This window comes from Peromyscus eremicus, chromosome 11 (assembly GCF_949786415.1).
Source record: "Peromyscus eremicus chromosome 11, PerEre_H2_v1, whole genome shotgun sequence".
NCBI classification, from domain to species: Eukaryota; Metazoa; Chordata; class Mammalia; order Rodentia; family Cricetidae; genus Peromyscus; species Peromyscus eremicus.
This window is the reverse complement of record NC_081427.1, coordinates 5,879,871-5,901,703: the sequence shown is the minus strand read 5'-3', so window position 1 is coordinate 5,901,703 and position 21,833 is coordinate 5,879,871. Positions and strand designations below refer to the sequence as shown.

Here is a 21,833-nt window from a genome sequence, read left to right as displayed (position 1 = left end):
ATTCCCGTCAAATGCTCGACTCACACTCATACTTCTTATGTTGTGGATCTGGAAGTGACCACCAGGTTCATGCCCCAGGAATGTCCTGCTCACTCAGCTCCTTCCTCCAATACTCTGCTGCAGGCAGCCAGACTGGAATCCACAATGGGAGAAAAGGCCACACCTGGGTTCCCACAATTCTTCCGCATAGACTTCTGGGAAATGTAGTCTGCGGCACTGTGACATCACGGTGAGCCATCCAGGAAATTCCTTTCTGGCCTTCAGTCCACATGTGAGTAGTTTTCCCAAAGTTGGGCGCGAGTCCTGCCTGCTGTACGTTCCTCTTGCGTCTCTGACATGGAGGTTGGTCCAGGGTGAAGCACAGCCTGAGGCACTGTTCAGGGTGCAGGGATCTGTCTTGGAGGGAGCTGATCTGGGTTTGGTTAGAGAGCGGAAGAAGCTGCCTTGGAGGTGCTGTGCTGAACTGGCTGGGTCACGTGAGGTTGCAGGTCAGGGCTGGGGAGAGGGCAATAGGGACTGCATTCTGAGTGATTGTCTTAGGACGCCGCTTGCCACTTTGGTCTTCTGGGACAGGAGAGCTGCCTGGTAGCGCGGAGTAGGTGATAGTGCAAAGTCCAGGATTGCAAACTAATGATGGTCAGCTGACTGCCTGCTCCTGAGGTGGAGCTGGGAGCTCAGTGAGCAGCTTTGGTGGGGAAGCATGCTTCTCTAGCTGAGCCGTTCTCACATGGGCGCTGTCAGATTTCTCAGAATCTGTAGAGCAAACGGGGTCTGGTCCTTCCTGAACTCTGTAGCCGCCTAATGTAACTGTCTTGAAGTCTTCATTATGATCTCTGCCAGTTAGAGAATTATAGAGAAAAATTTCGAGGTGAAACAAAGTTCACATGTGGGAAATTCTGGAACCAGTCGAAAAATCTGCCAGAATCTGCTGCAATAAAAAAGCTTTGACTAGGGGTGAGAGAACACGCATACAGCCTGTACAGAGAGAGTGGCATCTTCTGCAGGAAGAAGTGGTTCTGGCGAAGATGTCTCCGGGTCTCAGTTTGAGGACTGGGTTTTCTTAACTTTGAAAGGTCTTCCATTCCTCCTGTCGGGTGGAGCACAGTGGTTGTGTCAACATGTCCTGACCTGGCCTTGAAGTGTTGAGCTAGTCCATAAGCAGGATGTCTAGGAACAGATGAAAAACTCTCATGGCCTTGGGTTCCAGTGCCAGGCATTTGTGTCGGGTCAGCAGGGTGAGGAAGAACTCACAGACTGTGTGTATTCATGTGATTTAAAGTAAATAGACCTGTGATAGAAAAGAAACATCAGTCTACTCTATTGCACATCCCTGTCATCTCGGCACTTGTGAAGGGAGACAGGACCCTCTGGTCCTCCCCTGCTTCATAGCAAATTCAGGGGTGTCTTGGATACCTGAGTCTGTGTCTGAAAACATTTAACTTCATGGTCATGAGAAATACTTTCTCTGTTTCATTTCATGTTTCTTACTGTGAGCTCCATGACAAATCCATGCAATCAGCACATTGCTGACTTAAGAACTACTTGTGATTAACTTCTGTTGACACATTTCACATGTAATTTAATGTTTTTTCACTAACATACTTTTTTTTTTTGTTGAAGACATTAACATTTGGAGATTAGATAATTGTTTGCCTTTACTGTGAGGAAGAATTCTCAATGCCCTGCTTAAATATTCCTGTTTGTAGAATTGTTCATTCTTTTTGGATATTAATCTATGTTTGTCACTGTCATGATCTGATGCTGATTTCTCCTGGTTTCACTGATTTCTTCCAGTTTGCTCCTTTCATATCTAATCTGAGACTCCATTATTTCTTCATTTCCATTCTGCAGTTCTTGACTGATGTGGCTGCTGTGGTTACATTCCTGGGTCTTTTTCTGCAGCTGCAGCTGGGATGCCTTCCCCTGTCCTTACACCAGAGGTTCCACTGTGTGCAGATGGTTCTTACAGTGAGCCAGGACAAAACCACTTCCTCCCTGTCCTTCACATGGGCACCGCCATATCCAACCAGTAAAGCCAAGTGCTAATGCTGGTTCCTGCTCTTCACAGGTCCAGTCCAGTTCCCCTTGTTGAGCAGTCCTGTCTCTTTCCTCCCAGGCTTCTTTCATTGTATTCTAATGTCAGTGTGAGGGAGGGAGTTCCTTGTGTTTACAACTCATGCATGAGCCTTGCAGTGTTAGACATGTCATATCTGGAAAACTCTGGAGGGGAGGTGTGCTGGGTGAGGACATTCAGTTCCTGCTGATTGATGTATATAACTGTGTCATAGGCCATGGAGAGACATTGCAAGGTTTGAACAGGGATCAAACTCTTATGCCAGGAATAAGCCTGAACAGCTCAGATTTTCATTACATTGTCAATTCAGGTTATAAAAGTGGCTGCCGTAGTGTCCTCCATAGTCATTATCATATGCAGCAGCATGTTTTGATTGAAATGTGTATGTGGTTCCATGACTATCATTTTGAAAATCTGCATTCCATTGTGTTCTTCTTTGCACTCTCTATATGAAATTAAGTCAAGCATATAGGTATGCATGTCCCAAATCTTTATGGATTACACTCTACTACTGGTACTTTAAGAAGACTCAGAAGCAATAGATGGACTGTTAAAATCCACAAATACATCTAGACATCTAATGTAATAGGCATAGCTTTCGATAGTATTTTGAAATTTAAATTATAAATATGTAATTCATGTTTCCAGAGCAGATAGTACATTTGGTCTCCCATATTTTTCATGGTTTATTCCACTTTCTGAGTCAATATATTGCAATACATGATGGATTAAACAAGAAATTGATGCCTCTTTCATGCCACACATATGCAAGTATAGAGCCTGGATGGAGATCTAGGAGTTGGTACTTGATGATGTGTATAGTGTGTATTTTAAGCACTATGTCCTTTGATCAGGACATAGGCTGCTCTGAATGGAAGGTCACTACTGTTAGGAATCTGATCAGGAGTCCAGTCCTCCCTTTGCATCAGGCTTGGACTTCCCACCAGTTTTCAGTTTTGTCTGATTCTCTGAAAAGGTATCTCTGAGGATACTGACAGGAGATGCAGGAGTTCTTAATGTATCTACTCTGTCCATTCTGTTGTTTTAGCCTTGACAATAGGACCAGTCTCTATTCTCTTTATATTATATATATTTATATTAATATATCATTGCTGTTAGTATCTTAATATTGTTAATGGTTTTAATTAAACTAAAGTGCAGTATCATTCATTGATCTTTGTTTCAGGAAATGCTGTCCTTCTGGGATGTGGCCATTGAGTTCTCTGCAGAAGAGAGGGAATGCCTGGAGCCTGCTCAGTGGAATTTGTACAGGGATGTGATGTTGGAGAATTACAGCCACCTTGTGTTCCTTGGTGAGGCTCTCATCCACAGTGAATTCTTATTTCACCATCAACATGTAGCTTCCTCACTTTGTATGGTATCTCATGGGAGAATTTCAACAGCCTTTTTCATATCCTTTGTTTTCAGAAAAATTAGAGAGGTTGCTGGATTAAAAATCATTTCAGGACTGGAGAGATGGCTCAGTTGTTAAGAGCACTGACTGCTCTTCTAGAGGATCGGGGTTCAATTCCTATCACCCATATGACAGCTCACAACTGTCTGTAATCCCAATATGTGACACCCTCATGTTGTGTGATATTTTTATTGTGTTCTGACAAATAAAGCTTGCCTGGAGTCAGAGGGTGATGCTAGCCACTAGCTGACCATAGACGTTCAGAGGCTTGTACAATGATGGACTGGAAGTTCCAAGTAAAAGAACACATAAACAGTCTTGTTCCTTTTTTTGGACAATCAGGTCTTGCTGTGTCTAAGCCACACCTGGTGACATTTCTGGAGCAAAGACAAGAATCTTCAGATGTGAAGAGACAAGCAGCAGCCAACGTGCAGCCCGGTGTGTAAGAATGAGGGGTTTGGGGGAGGAGTTGAGGTCCAAATATTCAACAGAAAGGCAGGCTTTGCCATTATCCTGGAACATGACACTGTGGGAATCATTCTTTAGGTCTCTCCTTCATGTCTTTGTTGTCAAAGCTCATCTCTCAGAAGTTTATGATGGTTTAAGTCTCTTAAGCTTTGTATTTCCCCAACATTGAGCTGTGCTTCTATTTACAGTGACTTCTAAGGTTTTTCTTTTCATTGATTCTCCATTGTAGTGTAAGACTCAGGGAAAGAGAACTCAGTGCTGGTGAGACTGAGAGTCATTTATTTTTAAAGCTTGAGAGCAGTTTCATGCCAGAAAGATCTCTACAACAAAGTGAACATGATTGGGTTTATTAAGCCACATCCAAAATTCCATCACTGAGAGGCAGTGAGTGACAGGAGGCTCAATAGTTCTGTTGATTAGAACAATTTGGGTCTGGGGAGCAGTTGGATAAAACTAAGACAAACCGGAGTCCCTTTGGACAGTTCATTCCCCACTGGTCTTAGGGAAGAGTCAGAGCATTAATACGTTGTAGAAGGCATTATATGGGGCCATTAGAGGCTGTTTTGTTTTTTTCAACTCGTTTACCATCAGTTGGGTCAGCAGGGCCTGACCATTAGTCCTGGGAAGAGTAGCACAGGATGAGCCACAAGGCCTTGCACTGTTAATTCAGGGATGCCCACACAAAGTGATTGTGTGCCTCTCTTTCATGGCAGTTAGTAGATGTAGGCCTTTAGGTGAGTTGTAAGGCTCCATGGTTTGTTGAGTCCTGTTTTGTTTTTTCAAGTTAATATATGTATCATGTATTAGGTCTAACGGTTATTTGGACATATTCCCAGTCACAACTTGTTAAAGAAGTTAGAAACTTTTATGTATAAATCTGATGTTCACAGATATATCAGAGCTAGTAAAATGTTTTGTTTAAGATCCAGGGAGGGTAGCTACTGTGGCTAGCTCTATAGGAAGCATTATAGCTAATATTACCATGAGTTCAATGGGTTGAAGAAATCTTGTGGTCCCTTCTTCTCAAGGTTTTCTGTTATTCTCAACTTCCTCCAACTGTATATTTTCACTGGCTTCCAGATTTTTAATGTGAGCAGGGCTGAGGAATGTAGGCAGAGTTTTTTTTTCAGGACCATGATCAGCTCTGTCTGCCAGCAGCTCCCAAATAACCACTCAGAGACTTAATATTAACTATAAATGCTCAGTCGATAGCTCAGGCTAATTAATAATAGCGCTTACATTTTAAATTAACCTATATTCCTAATTTATGTGCTTTCATGTGGCAGTACTTTTTCTCTATATGGCATGTTTATATCTCTCTCTCCTGCATGCTGGTTTCTTCTCTGCCTATGCCCTTCCTCTTCCCATCATTCTCTCTGCCCAGAAAATCCTCCGTAGCCATAGGCCACTCAGCTTTTTATTAACAATGAAAGCAACACATCTTCACAGTGTGCAAAAGGACTATTCCACAGCTTTTCTCCCTTTTTGTCTAAATAAAAAGGGAGATTTTAATTTTAACGTAATAAAACTGTATATAACAAAAACACTTGTCATGTAATCATCATAGTTATAATATCCAGTTACAATATTCATTTGTATTTGGCAAATTTAGAGAATATATTTTATTATCTATTTTATCTTTGTGAGTCAAAAGTTTTATATCTAATTTACCTTTCATTATAACTAAGGAAAAAGTTAAGTCTAATTATTTAGTTTTTAACTCTATCAAAGACCCCAGCAGGGTGAAATGTTACCCAGACAGGGACATCTGGCTTCCTGGACAGTCACTCAGAGTTCTTCTGTAACATTGGAGCATCTTCTTTGGCCAAAAAGCCTAAAATATTTGACAGACATTTTTGAGAAGCAGGGAATTTTGAAGGACTGTCTGACCTTTCCTTGGGAAAGTTTGACAGTCACTGTTTTTGTGTCCTGTTGGTCCAGTTTGGACAATATACTGTCATCAGTCGAGGCAAGGGCATTTAGGGTGAATTCTAATTGGTCTTAATAATAAAAATCCAAGTCAGATATTGGGGTAAATGCTGAAAGATCAGAGAAGTAAAGGAGCCAGCCACTAGAGAGACTTCTTACTTCTCCTCAGGCTGAAGGGGGCTGAGCTCTTATCTAAGCTGGCCTTATCACTTCCTCTCTCTTCCCAGCCATATCACTTCCTGTTTCCTCATCCAAAATGCTAGGATTAAAGGTGTGTGCCACCATTGCCTGGCTTCTATGGTTAACTAGTGGCTAGCTCTGCCCTCTGATCTTCAGGCAAGCTTTATTTGTTAGAACACAAACAAAATATCACCACAAGGGCAGTTTCTTTGTCTAAATGGGTAGCTTGTGCCATAAAGAAAGGAACCTCCATATGTAGTTTCTTCAGTGTACATCATCTTCTTTGAAGTAAATTGGTACTGTCATGAGCAGACATGTCTTGCTTTCAAGAAAAACTTGTTATTAAAACATTTCAAATGCCATATTCTGTAGGTCTTTGAAGTGCTTGAAGACTATCTACTTAAATACATCTGTTTATGACCTTGAAAACATAGCTAACATGACTATAAGTTTGATTATTATAGGTGACTAACTACTAACCTGTATTTTTAATTATACATTAAATTTTTAAAAGAGCTGCATAAACACAATACCTTAAACAAGAATAGAAATATACATAGTGTAACAAAATTAACTTCAAATTTATATCAATAAACCAAAATCTATATCAATGTGAAATATTTTGAGAGTAATAGTTGTCTTTTGGCTTAAAGTAGATTCAATAATTTACCCTTTTATCTCATCATTTCTATCTCATACCTCTCTTTTTCCTTTAGAAAGAGATCTTTAAATTTAATTCTTTTGTTTAGCCTTTTTTTTTAAATTGAGACCAATAAAATCTTGTAACCAACTCCCCTTCAATGATGATAAACACCCATAACCCATGTTTTAGGAATGTGGGAGTCATTCTCTGGACTACTTTCTGCTATGTGTGTGTGCTAGTATCTTTGGGGAAGCCTTGAGAAAAATCCAGATAATTGTTAGGCCTTGGCTGGTATAGTCTGTGAGGCTGGATCATCTCAGCCAGCAGCCTTGAAACTGTCTTGGATGCAGAGGAGGAAACTGCTGTAGAGGTGCACTGAGATGTCAGATCATCTGGGCCATCCATTTTTATTGGTGTCTGGTCTCCTTGTTCTGAAAATACATAAACTTTTAAAGGTATCATATATATCTGTGTTAATACAAGTATAGACTGTGTGTTATACACAAGTTAGCCAAAGATGCTTTTTTGTTTCATATTTGAGCATGTAAAATATATATCATGTGTTTTGTAGTTTTTCTAGGTTTATTTCTTTATGCTTGTAGCCAGGATTTTTCAGTGTTTCTTCCTCGATCAAACCTGATCCATATCAACATGGAATGAATCCACAGCCTCTCATTTCCTGTGTAAATAAAAGCATCACCTCTCTCCCAAAGTAACATTTTTTTTTTTTAAAGTCAAGACATTTTAAAAATATACAGGTTGGTTTAATCCAGCAGCAGTTTTCATAATCCAATGTGTCTTAGCAGCTGCTGATCCTTCATTAGCAATCAAAACATCCAAACACAACGCAACAACATACAGAATCCAGACTGTATTCCCCATCTTTATGTGGCTTTTTTTATTTTATATTAGCAAAACCCTAAACACACCACACAGTGTACTTGTGGAGCTCACACTGGGGGTTCAAATCTCTACACACAGCTACCAGGAGATGCATCTCTGTACTGCAGCCCACAAGAGAACTCGAGACTAGCAAGCCACATTTGGCTCCCTTTTTGCCTGTGTAGAACCTTTTTTAAGCTTGTTCAGGTGTCATGTGGATGGATGTGCACCCTGTTCGAATGCCATTTATAGGTAGAGTTTTCCTGTCCCAGTAGCTGCTCCAAAATAACCAAAACAAAGACTTAATATTCATTATAAAGCTTAGCCAATACCTTAGGCTCATCTTTAGCTAGCTCTTACATTCAAAATGAACTGATATTTCTTATCTAACCTTTGCCACATGGTGGTAACTTCTTTCAACACAGTATATTCATCTTGTTTCTGCATCTGCTGGCAACTCCTCTTACTCTACCCTTCTTCCCAGCATTCACCCTGCCCAGAAATCCTGCCTAGCCATCAGCTTTTTCTTAACAATGAGAGTAATACATATTCATATTATATAAAGAGATTGTTCCACAGCAGAGGAGCTGGTCCCAGATGTCTCTGGACGGTGACTCAGAATTAGTGATCTGGGTGAACTGTCACATCCACCTCACCTCCCCCTCAGGCCGTATTGCTTTCTTTACCTGATGTGGTGGTCCACACACGGCACAAGCAGCTTAGTTTAAATGAGTGCCACAGTTCACCCTGCTGTGCTGACTGGCCCTGTGTCAGGGCCTCTGTCATATGTTGTCTACCACTTTGCTGAGGACTCCTTACACAATCAGACATGGACAGCTCAGCTCTGGGGTTGGCTTTGTTGAGAGGAGGAAATTCAAAGACAGGGGACAGGGCATGGCCGTTTGAACTAGCATGTAGTTCACATACCATTTGGGTAGCAGGCATAGGTATTAGGTTCTCCTGTATATAAGATCCTCAACTATCAGTTCAGGAGACATGGAGTACAGAAAAATTACAATGAGTGTTTCCATTGCTTGGCACATTTAGAACGTAGTGCAGAATCTAAGATCCTCCTCAGCATGAGAGAATCCACCCACTGTCTTGTGTGACCTGAGTGAGGAGTGATTCTTCTTTCCTACAGATAAGGAATAGGATTTCCTGGTCTGGCTAACAGGCCAGAGGGAGACAGGAACAGCAGACACTGACAAGTTCTGTTCCCCATGCATCCTTATTCTGTATCAAAACTAGAATGCCATTAATTTCAGTAGGACTCTGTTCCATTGAGGGTAAGTGTGGTATTTGATTCTGATTGTGTTCTGCCATTCAAGTGTAGATTGAATTCTTTTTACTCAAGCATTCAAGCATTCAATTTTAATGACCAGTTTTCTTTTTTTTGTTTTGTTTTGTTGTTCTTGGTTTTTGTTGTTTGTTTGTTTGTTTTTTTTTTTTTTTTCAAGACAGGGTTTCTGTATAGCCCTGGCTATCCTGGAGCTGGTTTTGTAGACCAGGCTGGCACCAAACTCAAAAGGATCTTTCTGCCCCTGCTCCTGAGTGCTGGGATTAAAGGTGTATGTCACCACTTCTGGCCCAATACCCAGTTACTTTAAGTACATCTAATTTTAATATTATTCCATAGTAAGGAAAAAAGAAGATGAACTTAAATTCATTTCAGTTACCTGCTTTAGGCTTAACTTGATGACATGTACAGAGGACTGGATAATGGAAGGTAGAAAATTTTCTCTCCATCTAATATTGTGTCTGTAAATGAATTATGTTTGTATTTAGCATGAATGTGAATACAACTCTGGGCACACTAAGTATATTCCACCATTCATTAGGTCATTTATCATTAACTATTGTGTCTTAGTTACCTTTGTTGTAACAGTTTACAATAAAATAATGACTCTCATCAGTAAGACTTGATAAACAAAGTAATTTATGTCTGTTAAAAATTTCACACTCTAAAATTATGATTGTTGAATTGAAATTCTTTTATACCAAAATAAAATTTAAACATAAATACATTCCATACAGGAACTGAGAACTTCAGTCTCCTGAACCCTTTATAGTGTACTGTATAAAATCTAAATCAATCCTGCAGACCTTCTACATTAAGTAGCTTGTATCATCATAGAGAATACCATAATGGAGAGCTCAGTGCCAGGGATGAGCAGGTTAAAGAGGAATAGACATGGAGTTTCCAGACCCACTAATACAGCCTCAGAAAGGATGTTGGCACTGCCCATGGAGGACAGGCAGGAGGACAGAGGAACCCCACAGCTTCCAGTAGCCTTGAATCCACAGTGAGCTCAGAGAGTGGCTGACTCTGTTCCACAAGGAGGGTAAGGAAAGGTGACAAAGTGTAAGGCCCAGAACAAGAGCAGAGCGAGCACAGATGGAGTGGACTGTACAGTCACTCCTTCAGCATCCACAGAAATGACAGAAGGGGTGGATTTAACTGAGTTTTATCCATTACCTCTTCAGTCAACAACTTTACTCTTAGAAGTAGGCCCTCGGGAGGCAGACCCAGACTCACAGAATCTCTGTGAGTTCGAGGCCAGCCTGGTCTACAGAATGAGATCCAGGACAGGCACCAAAGCTACACAGAGAAACCCTATCTTGAAAAACCAAAAAAAAAAAAAAGAAAAAGAAAAAGAAAAGAAATAGCCCCAGGGAAGGACTCCCTGTCAGGTTTCTTACCAGAATCTGGACTGGAAAAAATACCCACACCTACGCCATTGGAGGACCAGAAGGACAAAGCTGGGTTTTGTGTCAGGAAATGCATAGGTCATTCCAGCACTCTCTAACGCTAGTTTCAATGGCTTTATAAAGCCAAACCCACAATTACATCATACCACACACAGGCCATGGACCTAAAATCCAAAGTGGTTAGTTCCATTGGTTCAAACAATTTGTTTTATGTTGTAAAACTGTGGATCTTCCAAAGCAGCCAGTGAGGCTGTGTGAGAACATTTTAAGAGTAGGGTTGTTCGGTTGGGGAATCAGTTGGATAAAACTCAGGAAAAAACAGTCACTTTGGACAGTTCAGTAATAGACTCTATACTATTTTCAACACATCTGAAAAATTGCACACATTTCTAAGTACCTAGGTGTGAAACCATTGTATGAACCTAACTTCACACATGAGTTCTTTCATGTCACTTACACACATGTTGAGGAAAGTGACCCTATCAGTGTTGTTTGTTTTTGATGAAGATATCTTCTAAAGTTTTTCTTTATCACACACTCAGTAATAAAGATTTAAAATGCATACCCTTTGATATATATATATATATATATATATATATTCAAAGATCAAAACTGTCTGTAACTAAGAGTATGCACTTAATAGCTCACCACTAAGTTTTCAAAATTTTATGGGTTCAAAATTTTTTCTTTACTCTGCAATTTGATATTATTTTGGAGGTGTATATAACCTATAATCCTTGGTTATACATTCCCTATATATTTTGGTGGATGGATAGAACACATTGGTAAAGTACATAAGGACAGTGTAAGATTACAAAATATCTACAAGCTCTGCTCTGTGAATTTCTACTTCATGGGAAAACATAAGCTTCTTGTTTTTATGCCCTGTTTACTGTCTCTCTATGTAGTGCTCAATACCTGTTTAGTCTTAGAAATAAATATTTTTATTGTCTGGAAATGGTGGTCTACTGATCTACTTCACTGATCCCAGAACTGGGGAAGCAGAGGGAGATGGGTCTCTAAGTTTGAGGACAGCCTGGTCTAGATAGTGAGTTCCAGGACAGCAGGGTCTAAACAGAGAAACCTTGTCTTGAAAAAGCAAAAAGAAATAAACAAAAGAAATAAGTCATTTTGTCATTTATTCACTGACAAACATGTTTCTCAGCAAAATTTGTGTAATGCACAGGTGAATTTGAATTTGTTTGTTTTTTTTAAAATCATGACTATATATGTTTCAGGTATATATTTTCTTGTCATCTAAATAAAACATAAAATACTGTACTGAAATTTTGAGCTATAAATGTAATCTTTTTGTGGACCATCTACTTCTTGTGCAGCATATCTTTTGTACCTTCCAAAATAATACTCTATGTGGAGGATAAAAAATTTTGTATTTAGGTGATGACTCAAATTCACACATTCACAATTAACTTTCTCTTTTCTAGGCTTGGTTACTTTATAATTTTAGGGGTGTCTGGCTATATAACATCTCTTGTTTAACAGGTTTATTTCTATTTGTAAAGTGCCCTTATAACTTACTTAGCTATTAAACTGTGAATAATATGCTATTATGTCTATGTTCTGTTTGGTTGTGTACTTATTCTAGTAGAAGTATACATTATTTCTACCTACAATATTTTATCATTCATGCTCAGTGTCTATAGGGTTTGAAATATACTGTAGTTTCTCACTGATACTTCAATATGTATGAATAAGTGTTTCCTTTTTAAAAGATAAGTATTGTAAGTATGAAGAATATTTTCTAACCTTTGTTCATATCTCAACTTTTACTCAACAGGAACAACACCCAATGATTATAACGTTTACAACAAGGCCATTGATTGTAACTCAATGTATATTCCACACCAGAGAATTCATACAAGGGAGAAACCCTACAAATGTGAAGAGTGTGGTAAGGGTCTTAGTTCTCATAAAACACTTTCCATACACAAGAGACTTCATACTGGAGAAAAATCCTACACGTGTAAAGAATGTCATAAGGCCTTCAATACTCGTGCATCACTTTTTATACACCAGAAAAATCATACTGATGAAAAATCTTACAAGTGTGAAGAATGTGGTAAATCATTTTACTATCCTTCAATGCTGAAGCAACATCAAAGAATTCATTCTGGAGAGAAGCCCTACAAGTGTGAAAAATGTGGCAAAGCTTTTTATGATCCTTCATTCCTGAAACAACATCAAAGGATTCATTGTGGAGAGAAACCCTACAAGTGTGAAGAATGTGGCAAAGCTTTTTATGAATCATCATTCCTTCAGGTACATCAACGAATTCATACTGCAGAGAAACCCTACAGGTGTGAAGAGTGTGGCAAGTGTTTTTGTTCATCTTCATCTCTTAGAGGACATCAAACAATCCATTCTGAAGACAATCCCTACAAGTGTGAAGAGTGTGGCAAAAGGTTTTCTTACTTTGCACACCTCAAACAGCATCAGACAGTCCACACTGGAGAGAAATCATACAAGTGTGAGGAGTGTGGTAAGTGCTTTTCCTTATCTTCATCCCTTAGACGACATCAAACAATTCACTGTGAAGACAATCCTTACAAGTGTGAAGAGTGTGGCAGATGTTTTTACTCATCTTTGTCCCTTAGAAGACATCAAATAATCCATTCTGAAGACAATCCTTATACATGTTTACAATGTGGCAAACGGTTTTCCTATTCTAGAAGTCTTCAAGAACATCAAACAGTTCACACTGGAGAGAAACTATACAAATGTGAAGAATGTAACAAAGCCTTTCGTTACCACTCAGGCCTTAGGAAACACAAGAGAGTTCATACTGGAGAAAAACTATACAAGTGTGAAGAGTGTGATGATGTTTTTCCTCATCTTCATCCCTTAGACGACATAAAAAGGAAAAAAGAAAATTCATTCTGAAGAGAATCTCTAAAAGTGGGCAGAATGTGATAAAGACTTTGCTGATTTTTGTATCCTTACTCAACATATGATATAGTTCATACAGGAGAGAAATCCTACAAACGTTCTAAAAATTTTTTCTCTTCAACCCTTAAAACACATTAAATGATTCATTCTGACTACAAACTCCATGAGTGTGTGAAGTGTGGTAAAATCTTTACTAATAATACAGATCTTTTCCAACTCAAAGGAATCCATAGTGGAGAATATTAAGTTAATTATTTTGAATGTCAACAGGAACCTCTAACTTACAATAGCACAAACATTAAGAATGTCATCAGAGAAGTGTAGAGACTTCTCTTTGCTGTAACATCCAACAGTGTGTTCAAGCAGTGTGTTTTAAACTGCCTTGACTAATGAGTCCCTTTCTTCTGTAACTATAAATATTCCATGAAACCTTTACCATACCCTAACTTTGTCCCTTGGGTACCTGGAATCTGAGATCTGGGCTGTGTCATAGTTACTGTTGTTTTTCCCAGTGGAGTCATCCAAGCTCCTGTAATATCTCCCCTTGGTGTGTAAGAATCTCTGTCTCTCTGAGCTAGCAGGTTTTCACCCAGCATCTGGCTCCAGAATCCTTATTGGTAAAATAGAAGGATAATGACTTAGTTAAAACTGTGAGAGAGCCCTTCTGGTCTAAGGCCTCAGCATCAAGGCAGCAGCTGCAGCTGCAGAGACGCAGTCATCAGCTGAGGCAGAGATGGCATCAGGTGCAGCTGCTGTACCCCAGATAAAAAACAACAGTGCCCATAGAGCAATAATGACAGGAAAGTTATGAGAGCAACCAATCACTTTTTGATTGGATTTAAAGCATATTCCACAAATGGTAGTTGGTGCAATGTTAATTTGAAGATATACTTTTGTGTGGCTAGATGATAAGCCCTAGGGAGAATTGAATGCTGTTATTCTAATAAGTGGATCCTAACTAAATGAACCCAAGTTCTCATATTTATACCCACAAAGTCAATGCCCACTAGAAAATATTAATTATGTGGTGGATGGAGAATAATACACAGATGCACATTGGTCGAAGTATAGAGAATATTAGCCTGTGGAAGGCCCTGATCTAAATGTGACACCTGTGTCACACATTGTAAAAGAGGTCCCTTATGTACATCTAAAGCCAAAAGTCAGGGATTCCTGAGGGAAAAGAGAAAGACTGTCAGAGCCAGATACGGTAGATTTCTGCAGTGTGACAGTAGGAATGTTGAAACATTTCTAGAACAGTGAAACATTGATAGAAATGTCAGCAGCATTTCATGCATGAACACACTGTGGCTATTACTACCTGGACAACACTTACACAGACTAAACCCCAAGAGGAGCTTTTGGTAATTGATGGCTCCTGAGGGAGATAGTCATTCTGAAAGTCTTCCAGGTTCCAGTCAACTGTCCTACACCCCTACACATGGGGGGAGCACTAAGTGGAATGAAGGAAATAACAAAGAAAAAGCCCACCAAATTGGGAGAGTGAAGTGTTTTTAAGGGTAAAAAGCAATAGGTGAAGGAATGTGAAGATTTGAATAAAACATTAAATTCTCCCAAAATAAATACCATTTAAACCTTGTTAGTTTTGGATATGTCCAAACTTGACATGTTTTGGCAGTGATTACAACCAATGAATCTGGCGGTCATAAAATTTACCGAAGGTCAGCCTCCTACTGGGAAGGTACCATGTGGGATCAAGTGAGTAGATTCCCAGAATGGCTCAGCAGCTGAGCACTAAGAAGCCCTTCAGCAATGTAACCTCAGTGAAGAGACAGGGATGGCTTTACCAAGATGAGATGTGGCCAGACTCACCCTGTATTTTCTACTTGGCTTTGCCATGAGTACAACAGAGGAAGAATGAACAGTGGTCTCCCTACCCTCCTTTACCTCCCTCCTACATCTACAGTGATCACAGCTGTTATTGTTCCTGGTTATCCATCACTACTAAAGTTAGGGAAGGAGTGTAACAGTCAATTGAAGACAGCACAACACATCTATCATTGAGTTTCATTAAAAACATTTTTTAATATGTAAACAAATGCACATTAGAGGAAACAGAAATGAATAAGCCTCTAGATTACATGGCAAAGAGACTCTTTTTCTGGCTTTAATTTCCATCATAGATATAACAAAGAGAGGCTGCTCTATTGGATGGTTCAGTTTTTTAAAAATGTGGTCAGCAATACACCTTGAACAAAGGTTGAGTTTGCTAGGTGTATGTGAGTCAATGTTTTCTTCCTCCTTGGAGTCTCTGTAGACCTAGTTATTAATTTACTCAGAACACAAGAAGGACATTTCCTTATGAATGGAAATGACCTTAATGGATATACATTTCTTCTACAAAAGAATGATTTCTTAGAGCTACAGTCTGGGGGAAAGCTCAAGGGACCAGCTTATGTGAGAAATATAACAAAGACACTCTCAGGAGTAGACATTTTAGCAGACACTCTCAAGCTCAGGAGTAAATAATATAGCAAAGGCTCACACTGTCAAGAGTAGATCGTATAGCAGAGACAGATACACTCAGGAGTAAATATTATAGCAGAATCATATATTCCCCAGGATTAAGCAGTATAACAGAGACTCATAATCTCACTTGACATCCCTCATTTCTCTTTAATTTTAAGCTCCATTATTTTAAAAGTAAAAAAAAAAAATTACATGTGAAAATTAACAAGACCTGGAAACTACAGTGTTGTGAAATATTTTTTTACTTTTAAAGATGACTTTCATTTGTTTATGCTGTGGAATATTATTTTTTCTTCTTTTCGTGGAATAGTATTTTAACTGTGTAAAGGTGTGTTACATTTGTTACTGCTTCCTTGGTTAAGGATGTGTTGAATTTGTTTCACCTTGCCTGCCTAAGGCACTCAAACTGGCTAATAAAAAACTGAACAGCCAATAGCTAGGCAGGAGAGGGATAGGTGAGGCTGGTGGGCAGAGAGAATATTTGTAACCCATGTTTATTGCTTCCTTTTTCTCCGTTGAAAAGAACCTGAATCAACATAGCTGTCTATGAACACATTAATAGAAAATAAGTTGGTAAATATAAATGTATATGCTTATTACACACACACACACACACACACACACACACACACACACACACACGATGCTATTTAGCTCTAAATGATATAATTACAAAATTTACAGAAAAATGGATGGATATCAAATGTATAAGTTGAGGTCACTCAATCATATAAAGAAATACACTACATGTTTACCTTCATGTTTAATCTAGATAATAAAATAAGTACATATGTGAAGAGATGGCAAACTGAATAAATTATCTGATGAAAGCAGTGTTTTCTCTTAAATAAAACCACTTGTGTTTTATTTAAGAGAAAACAAACAAAAAAGTAACTATGTGAGATAATGTGTGTATTAAGTAACTTGATTGTTTTAGATTATTTCACACTGTTAATGTATTTTAAGTCATCATGTGATGTACCTAAAATTTGCAGAACTGTACTTACCAATTATACGCAGAAAGGATGACAATACAGAACCAAGGAAACTTTGGCCTGCTGATAAGAGTTGCTTTCTGCTATTGTAATAAAATTCTTGAGCTGATCAACTTACCAAGAGAAGAGGTATATTTTGACCCACAGTTTCCAAGGTTCTAGTTGGTGGCCAATTGGCCCTGTTGCTTTGGGCTGGGGTGAAGTAGCATAACATGGTGAGGAATATGTTGTGGACCAACCTACACCTATACTCATTCAAAATACAACACCTAGGCAGCCTCTTGCAATGGGCAAGATTTACTGTAGAATATTTCCAAACTTTGTCTATTTGAGTTTTGGCAAGTGTCTGAATACTTTATGTATGCCCATCATTAGAAATGAAGACAGCCTGTGGACTTTTTGGCCTGACTACAGAAACAGAGCAGGTTTAATAGGTGGCTTGAATGGGGGCAACATGCCGCAGGTTTGCTTTGAATAATTCAGCTGCTATTCCAGAGAAGTCTGTAGCCCTTACACTGGTTAATGATTTTGCAGAGTAAAGCCCATGAGGAGGTTGAGTCCTCAAAGGGTATATCCGCTTTCTCCCTTCTCAAGGGTGAAGAGTATTTCACAGTAGTGCAGAGGTGTTGTGACCAAAGCTGGTGAGAGATCCTTCTGCAAACTGAAAACTTCAGCTCCTTTATTCAGCTCCCCTTTGTGTGGGGAAGAGAGTAAATGGTGGAATCCTGAGTCATCGTTTCTGCATACGCTGCTTTGACAGCTCCTGTGGGTCTGCAAAAAGACCCCTACATCTAGACAACGGTCGATCTGTGTTTCTTTCTTTCTTTCTTCCTTCCTTCCTTCCTTCCTTCCTTCCTTCCTTCCTTCCTTCCTTCCTTCCTTCCTTCCTTCCTTCCTTTCTTTCTTTCTTTCTTTCTTTCTTTCTTTCTTTCTTTCTTTCTTTCTTTCTTTCTTTCTTTCTTTTCTGAGACAGGGTTTCTCTGTGTGGTTTTGGTGCCTGTCCTGGATCTCACTCTGTAGACCAGGCTGGCCTACAACTCATGGAGATCCACCTGGCTCTGCCCCCCTGAGTGCTGGGATTAAAGGCGTGCACCACCACCTCCCAGTTCGATCTGTGTTTCTTGAGGGTAATTGTTCTGTACCAAAACTTTGTAGAACCTCATCTCTTTCTCCAAATGTAGGAAACTGGACTGGCAGATCTAGATGTCTGTCTTTTAAATCATGTCAAAGGCTAAAACACTGCCCACCCTCCAAGGTTTTCATGTAATTCCAAGAATGAGCATGCTGAGTTGGAAAGAGATTTTTAAAGATAAGTCAGATAGTGTGTGGCTTAGGAGAGCTAGCACTGTTAAACTGTTTTTATACCACTGTCTGGATTCTTGTGTTCACAAGGGGTTAGACTGGCCGGCTTTGAGCAGGTAGGCCTTCCAGCAAGTGTCTCATGAGTTAGCATCAACTCTTGGCCTGAAACCTTATAGAATAATCAAAGATTTCCTGAAGGCACATCACAAATTAAGGTTTTTTCCTGTCTCATTTTATGGAAATATATAATCAAGAGCTCTGAAACAAAGAAAGACAAGAGGCCAATTTCAGCCCAATCTCTTCCTTGAACCTATTAAAATTTAAAATTAAATTTAAAATTTTAAGTAGAGATGCTTTGTAACTACCGAAATCAAGCTCCTTCCTGTTTCTTGTGTTTCTTTTGTTGTAACTAAGGAAAATATTTTGAAATGTGTGCTTATTATTATGTGTCTATACAGTGTGTGTGTGTGTGTGTGTGTGTGTGTGTGTGTGTGTGTGTGTATGCTCCTGAATGTGGAGGTCAGGGGAAACTTTTTAAATGTCAGAATTATTGTGCATGCATATGTGTATATGTACAGTTCTGAGCTTGGGCCAAATGTTTTGCAGTGGGGCTCTGCCTCTACATTTAGAGATGTTCACGTGCATGCCACACACATGCATGTCTATATAAATAAATGATGCTAAATTACAGTGTTTTTATTTGCTATAACATATGACATACAGTACAAAGAAATTTGGTAGATAATACTTTGCTCCTAAAGATTATTACAAGAGTGATTTTTAGATTTGAGTGGACCTGGAGAGATGGCCCTGCAGTTAAGAGCACCTACTGCTCTTGCAGAGGACCTTTTAGTTCCCAGCATACACATGGCTGTTCACAAACCCCCGTACCTCCAATTCCAAGGAATCTGATGCCTCTTCTGACTCGTGCCGATACTGTGTGCTTTTGGTGCATACCCATGCATGCAGGCAAAATGCTGACATAAAATAAATAAATTTTTAAAAACATTTCTGTGAGAGTAATTAATATTTCCATCTCTTGTTAACTCAAGATTTAAAAAGTGAAAATAACAATATTAGTTGAATGGTATCATTTTGTGGTGTCATTACTCTCCTAAATAATCTAGGTTGACTTTCTCTTGAAGTCCTTGTGAGTCCACAGAGGGCCTTATGACACAAAATTGTGATGCAAGGGGGCCAGCAGAAATGCCAAGTGTCCTTGCTGTAGGGGCTGCAATGCAGCCCCACTGTCCACTGCAAAAACCTTGGCCAAGCGCAGAACTGTTTCATTCTCTGTGCCATCCAGTGACTGGATGGTGCTCTCACTACAGTTTCCCTGCAACATGCTGTTCTCTAGACTGCGACAACAGATGCCTTCCAATGACATGCAAAGTTGGTTTGTTTGTCAAGTCCAGATTCTGACCATGGCTTTAGTAACAATGTTTAAAATGTGTTGAAAAATACTTATATGCTAGTCTTAAGCCCCTGAGAACCAAATCCCAAGCCACTGGTGACAGCCTCATGCTCTTGAAACCAATGGATGAAAGGGAACAAATCCACAGGATGCTCTGAGCACTGATGACTGGGAGCCCTGCCCAGCTGTCTGTACTCAAGCTGCCTATGACGTCAGCTTGCCATCTCACCTTGTTCCCAGCTATGGCTCTGTAAATTGGGCCCTTCAAGTAATGGAGAAAGTTGTCTTTTGTCTACCTGAATGACTTGGGGTGGCTCTCAGCCATCCAACAACTCATCATCTTGTGTATCATTTTATAACTACAAAAGGGTCTTGCTGATTTTTCCACGTGCCATTTCTCTGTTTCTGTTTTTTTTTTTTTTTGTTTTGTTTTTTGTTTTTTGTTTTGTTTTGTTTTTTTGAGACAGGGTTTCTCTGTGTAGTTTTGGTGCCTCTCTTGGATCTCGCTCTGTAAACCAGGCTGGCTTCGAACTCAAGGTGTGCACCACCACTGCCCAGCCTGAGTTTCTGTTTTAGGCGGGGCATACCTGCTGGAAACCAGAAGCTTAGATGATACAGTGTTGCTGTGTATGTCTTGATTGACTGGTTTAGGTAAAATGTTGCTATATAGGATATCTTGATTAACTGACTCAACAGTGAGCAGAAAGCATGGCCAGGGATTCCAGAGGCCCAGTATGTTTTACTTACAGACTTCTGCCCAGAGAGGGAACTACAGTTCCCAGTGACATGTTACACATTTATGCAGATATGCCGAGGGCAGCTTTGTGATGCCAAGCAATGAGTGGGTACAGGAAAATGACTGTTTTGATCAGAGCATGCTGGTAAATGTGTTCATGTGCCACACTAATCCCATTAACAGGTATAATCGTAAGTATTTACCAAAACTAAAATAAAAATAAATAATAAGAAGGAAGACATCCCTCTGCATGTGACTACGATTGGCGTGACATGTAATACATTATGCGATATTCTACTATATGACCTTGGGCTGTCAACTAACAATTGAGCATAAGAGCTTGATTTTCTCATCTATAAAATAAATGGTTATGTTATAGAATTATTAAACTATGATGTAGAACCACAGACAGCCTAAGATCATATAGCAGAGTCTTCATTTAAAAAGAAATCTTAGTACAACACAAAACTGTTTTCTACATGTGAGGAAAATAAAGCAGAGGAATGAGTCAGAGAAACTGGACTTATCTCAGCAGGCTTCCTGTGGGATGGGAGTTGTGTGATCAGGGGACCTTTGGGGCAGGCTTATATCAGGGAGTTGAGGGTAGTAGTAGGTGTTGGCTCTGGGCCATTTGTGATTTTTCTGAGAACATATAGGGGTGGGGAGTTCCATCAGGCTCTCAGCAAAGGGGACATCATTGACCAGGGCTGGAGGAGCAGAGCAAAATACCTCTGAGTTTAGCTGAACACTACCAGTGTGACACTACATTTGAGCCCCTACAGTCCTTTGACTGACATTAGCTTTAAAATTTCTATAAAGTTGCTGCATTTTCTGCAAAAATGCGCAAAACATTAGTTTTACTGTCCATAATTAGGTCCTTTGGGGGAAATGTCTTGAATGACAGCTGTGGACACTGACCTCATTTGCGACACACTCGTTTGGAGCAGCCTGGATGTGAGGTGTAGCTGTGACTGTTCTCATTGTCCTATGGACATGTGTGGCCACCCATTGCGTGACTAGTGCCGGAGTTCAATAGGCCTCCCACTTTAGTGAGAAATGATTCACATATCACAACCCTCCCATTAAAGTGTACAATCCAATAGCTTCAAGTATTTTCGGATGTGTCCAATCTGCCAAACAGTCAACCAAATTTAGATCATTTTCACCTCCACAATCATCAGCAGTTTTTCTCAATTTCTTCTTCCTCATTACCCTTACTGTGGGAGGTGCTATTCAGATGCCCTGGGTGATGATGGATGCAGGGAGAATTTACAAACAAGCAAGATACACCCTTGTCCTTGAGGAGTCCAGCATCTGCAAGCAGAGAAATGATCTTCATAAGTGGATTGGAATTAAGGCAGGCAGAGACAGAAACCTTGATATAAGAAGAAAAATACCACAGCTAAACCATTATAGTAACCATTATCAGCACAAAACAATCTAGGTGTCTGTTTTATGTTGTTTTATTTTAATGGCCCATCCACTGAGCAGGGGAGTCTCAGACACCTGTAACATTTGGCATTTGGCAATGGCTCTGAGGCAGAGTACATTAATTTCAGAAGTCACCTCTTAAGGTCAATGTGGAAAGGGTAAAGCTGTCTGCTTACCTTTCTTTGGGCACAGTGGGAATTCTTAGGTTGAAGGGAATCTTTGGGGGAGTTTTAGGCCTGGACTAAGAATGTAATACAAG

General features: G+C 39.6%; 1 protein-coding gene across 1 annotated transcript; it reads left to right on the top strand.

The window, feature by feature from the left end:
• The first annotated feature begins 238 nt into the window (after positions 1-238).
• LOC131921605 (zinc finger protein 58-like) lies at positions 239-13,368 on the top strand. Its single transcript, XM_059276334.1, has 4 exons — positions 239-342; positions 3,261-3,387; positions 3,831-3,926; positions 12,098-13,368. Exons 1-4 carry the CDS (start codon positions 337-339, stop codon positions 13,198-13,200), a joined length of 1,332 nt encoding a protein of 443 aa, XP_059132317.1. The 5' UTR covers positions 239-336; the 3' UTR covers positions 13,201-13,368.
• Positions 13,369-21,833: the final 8,465 nt, after the last annotated feature.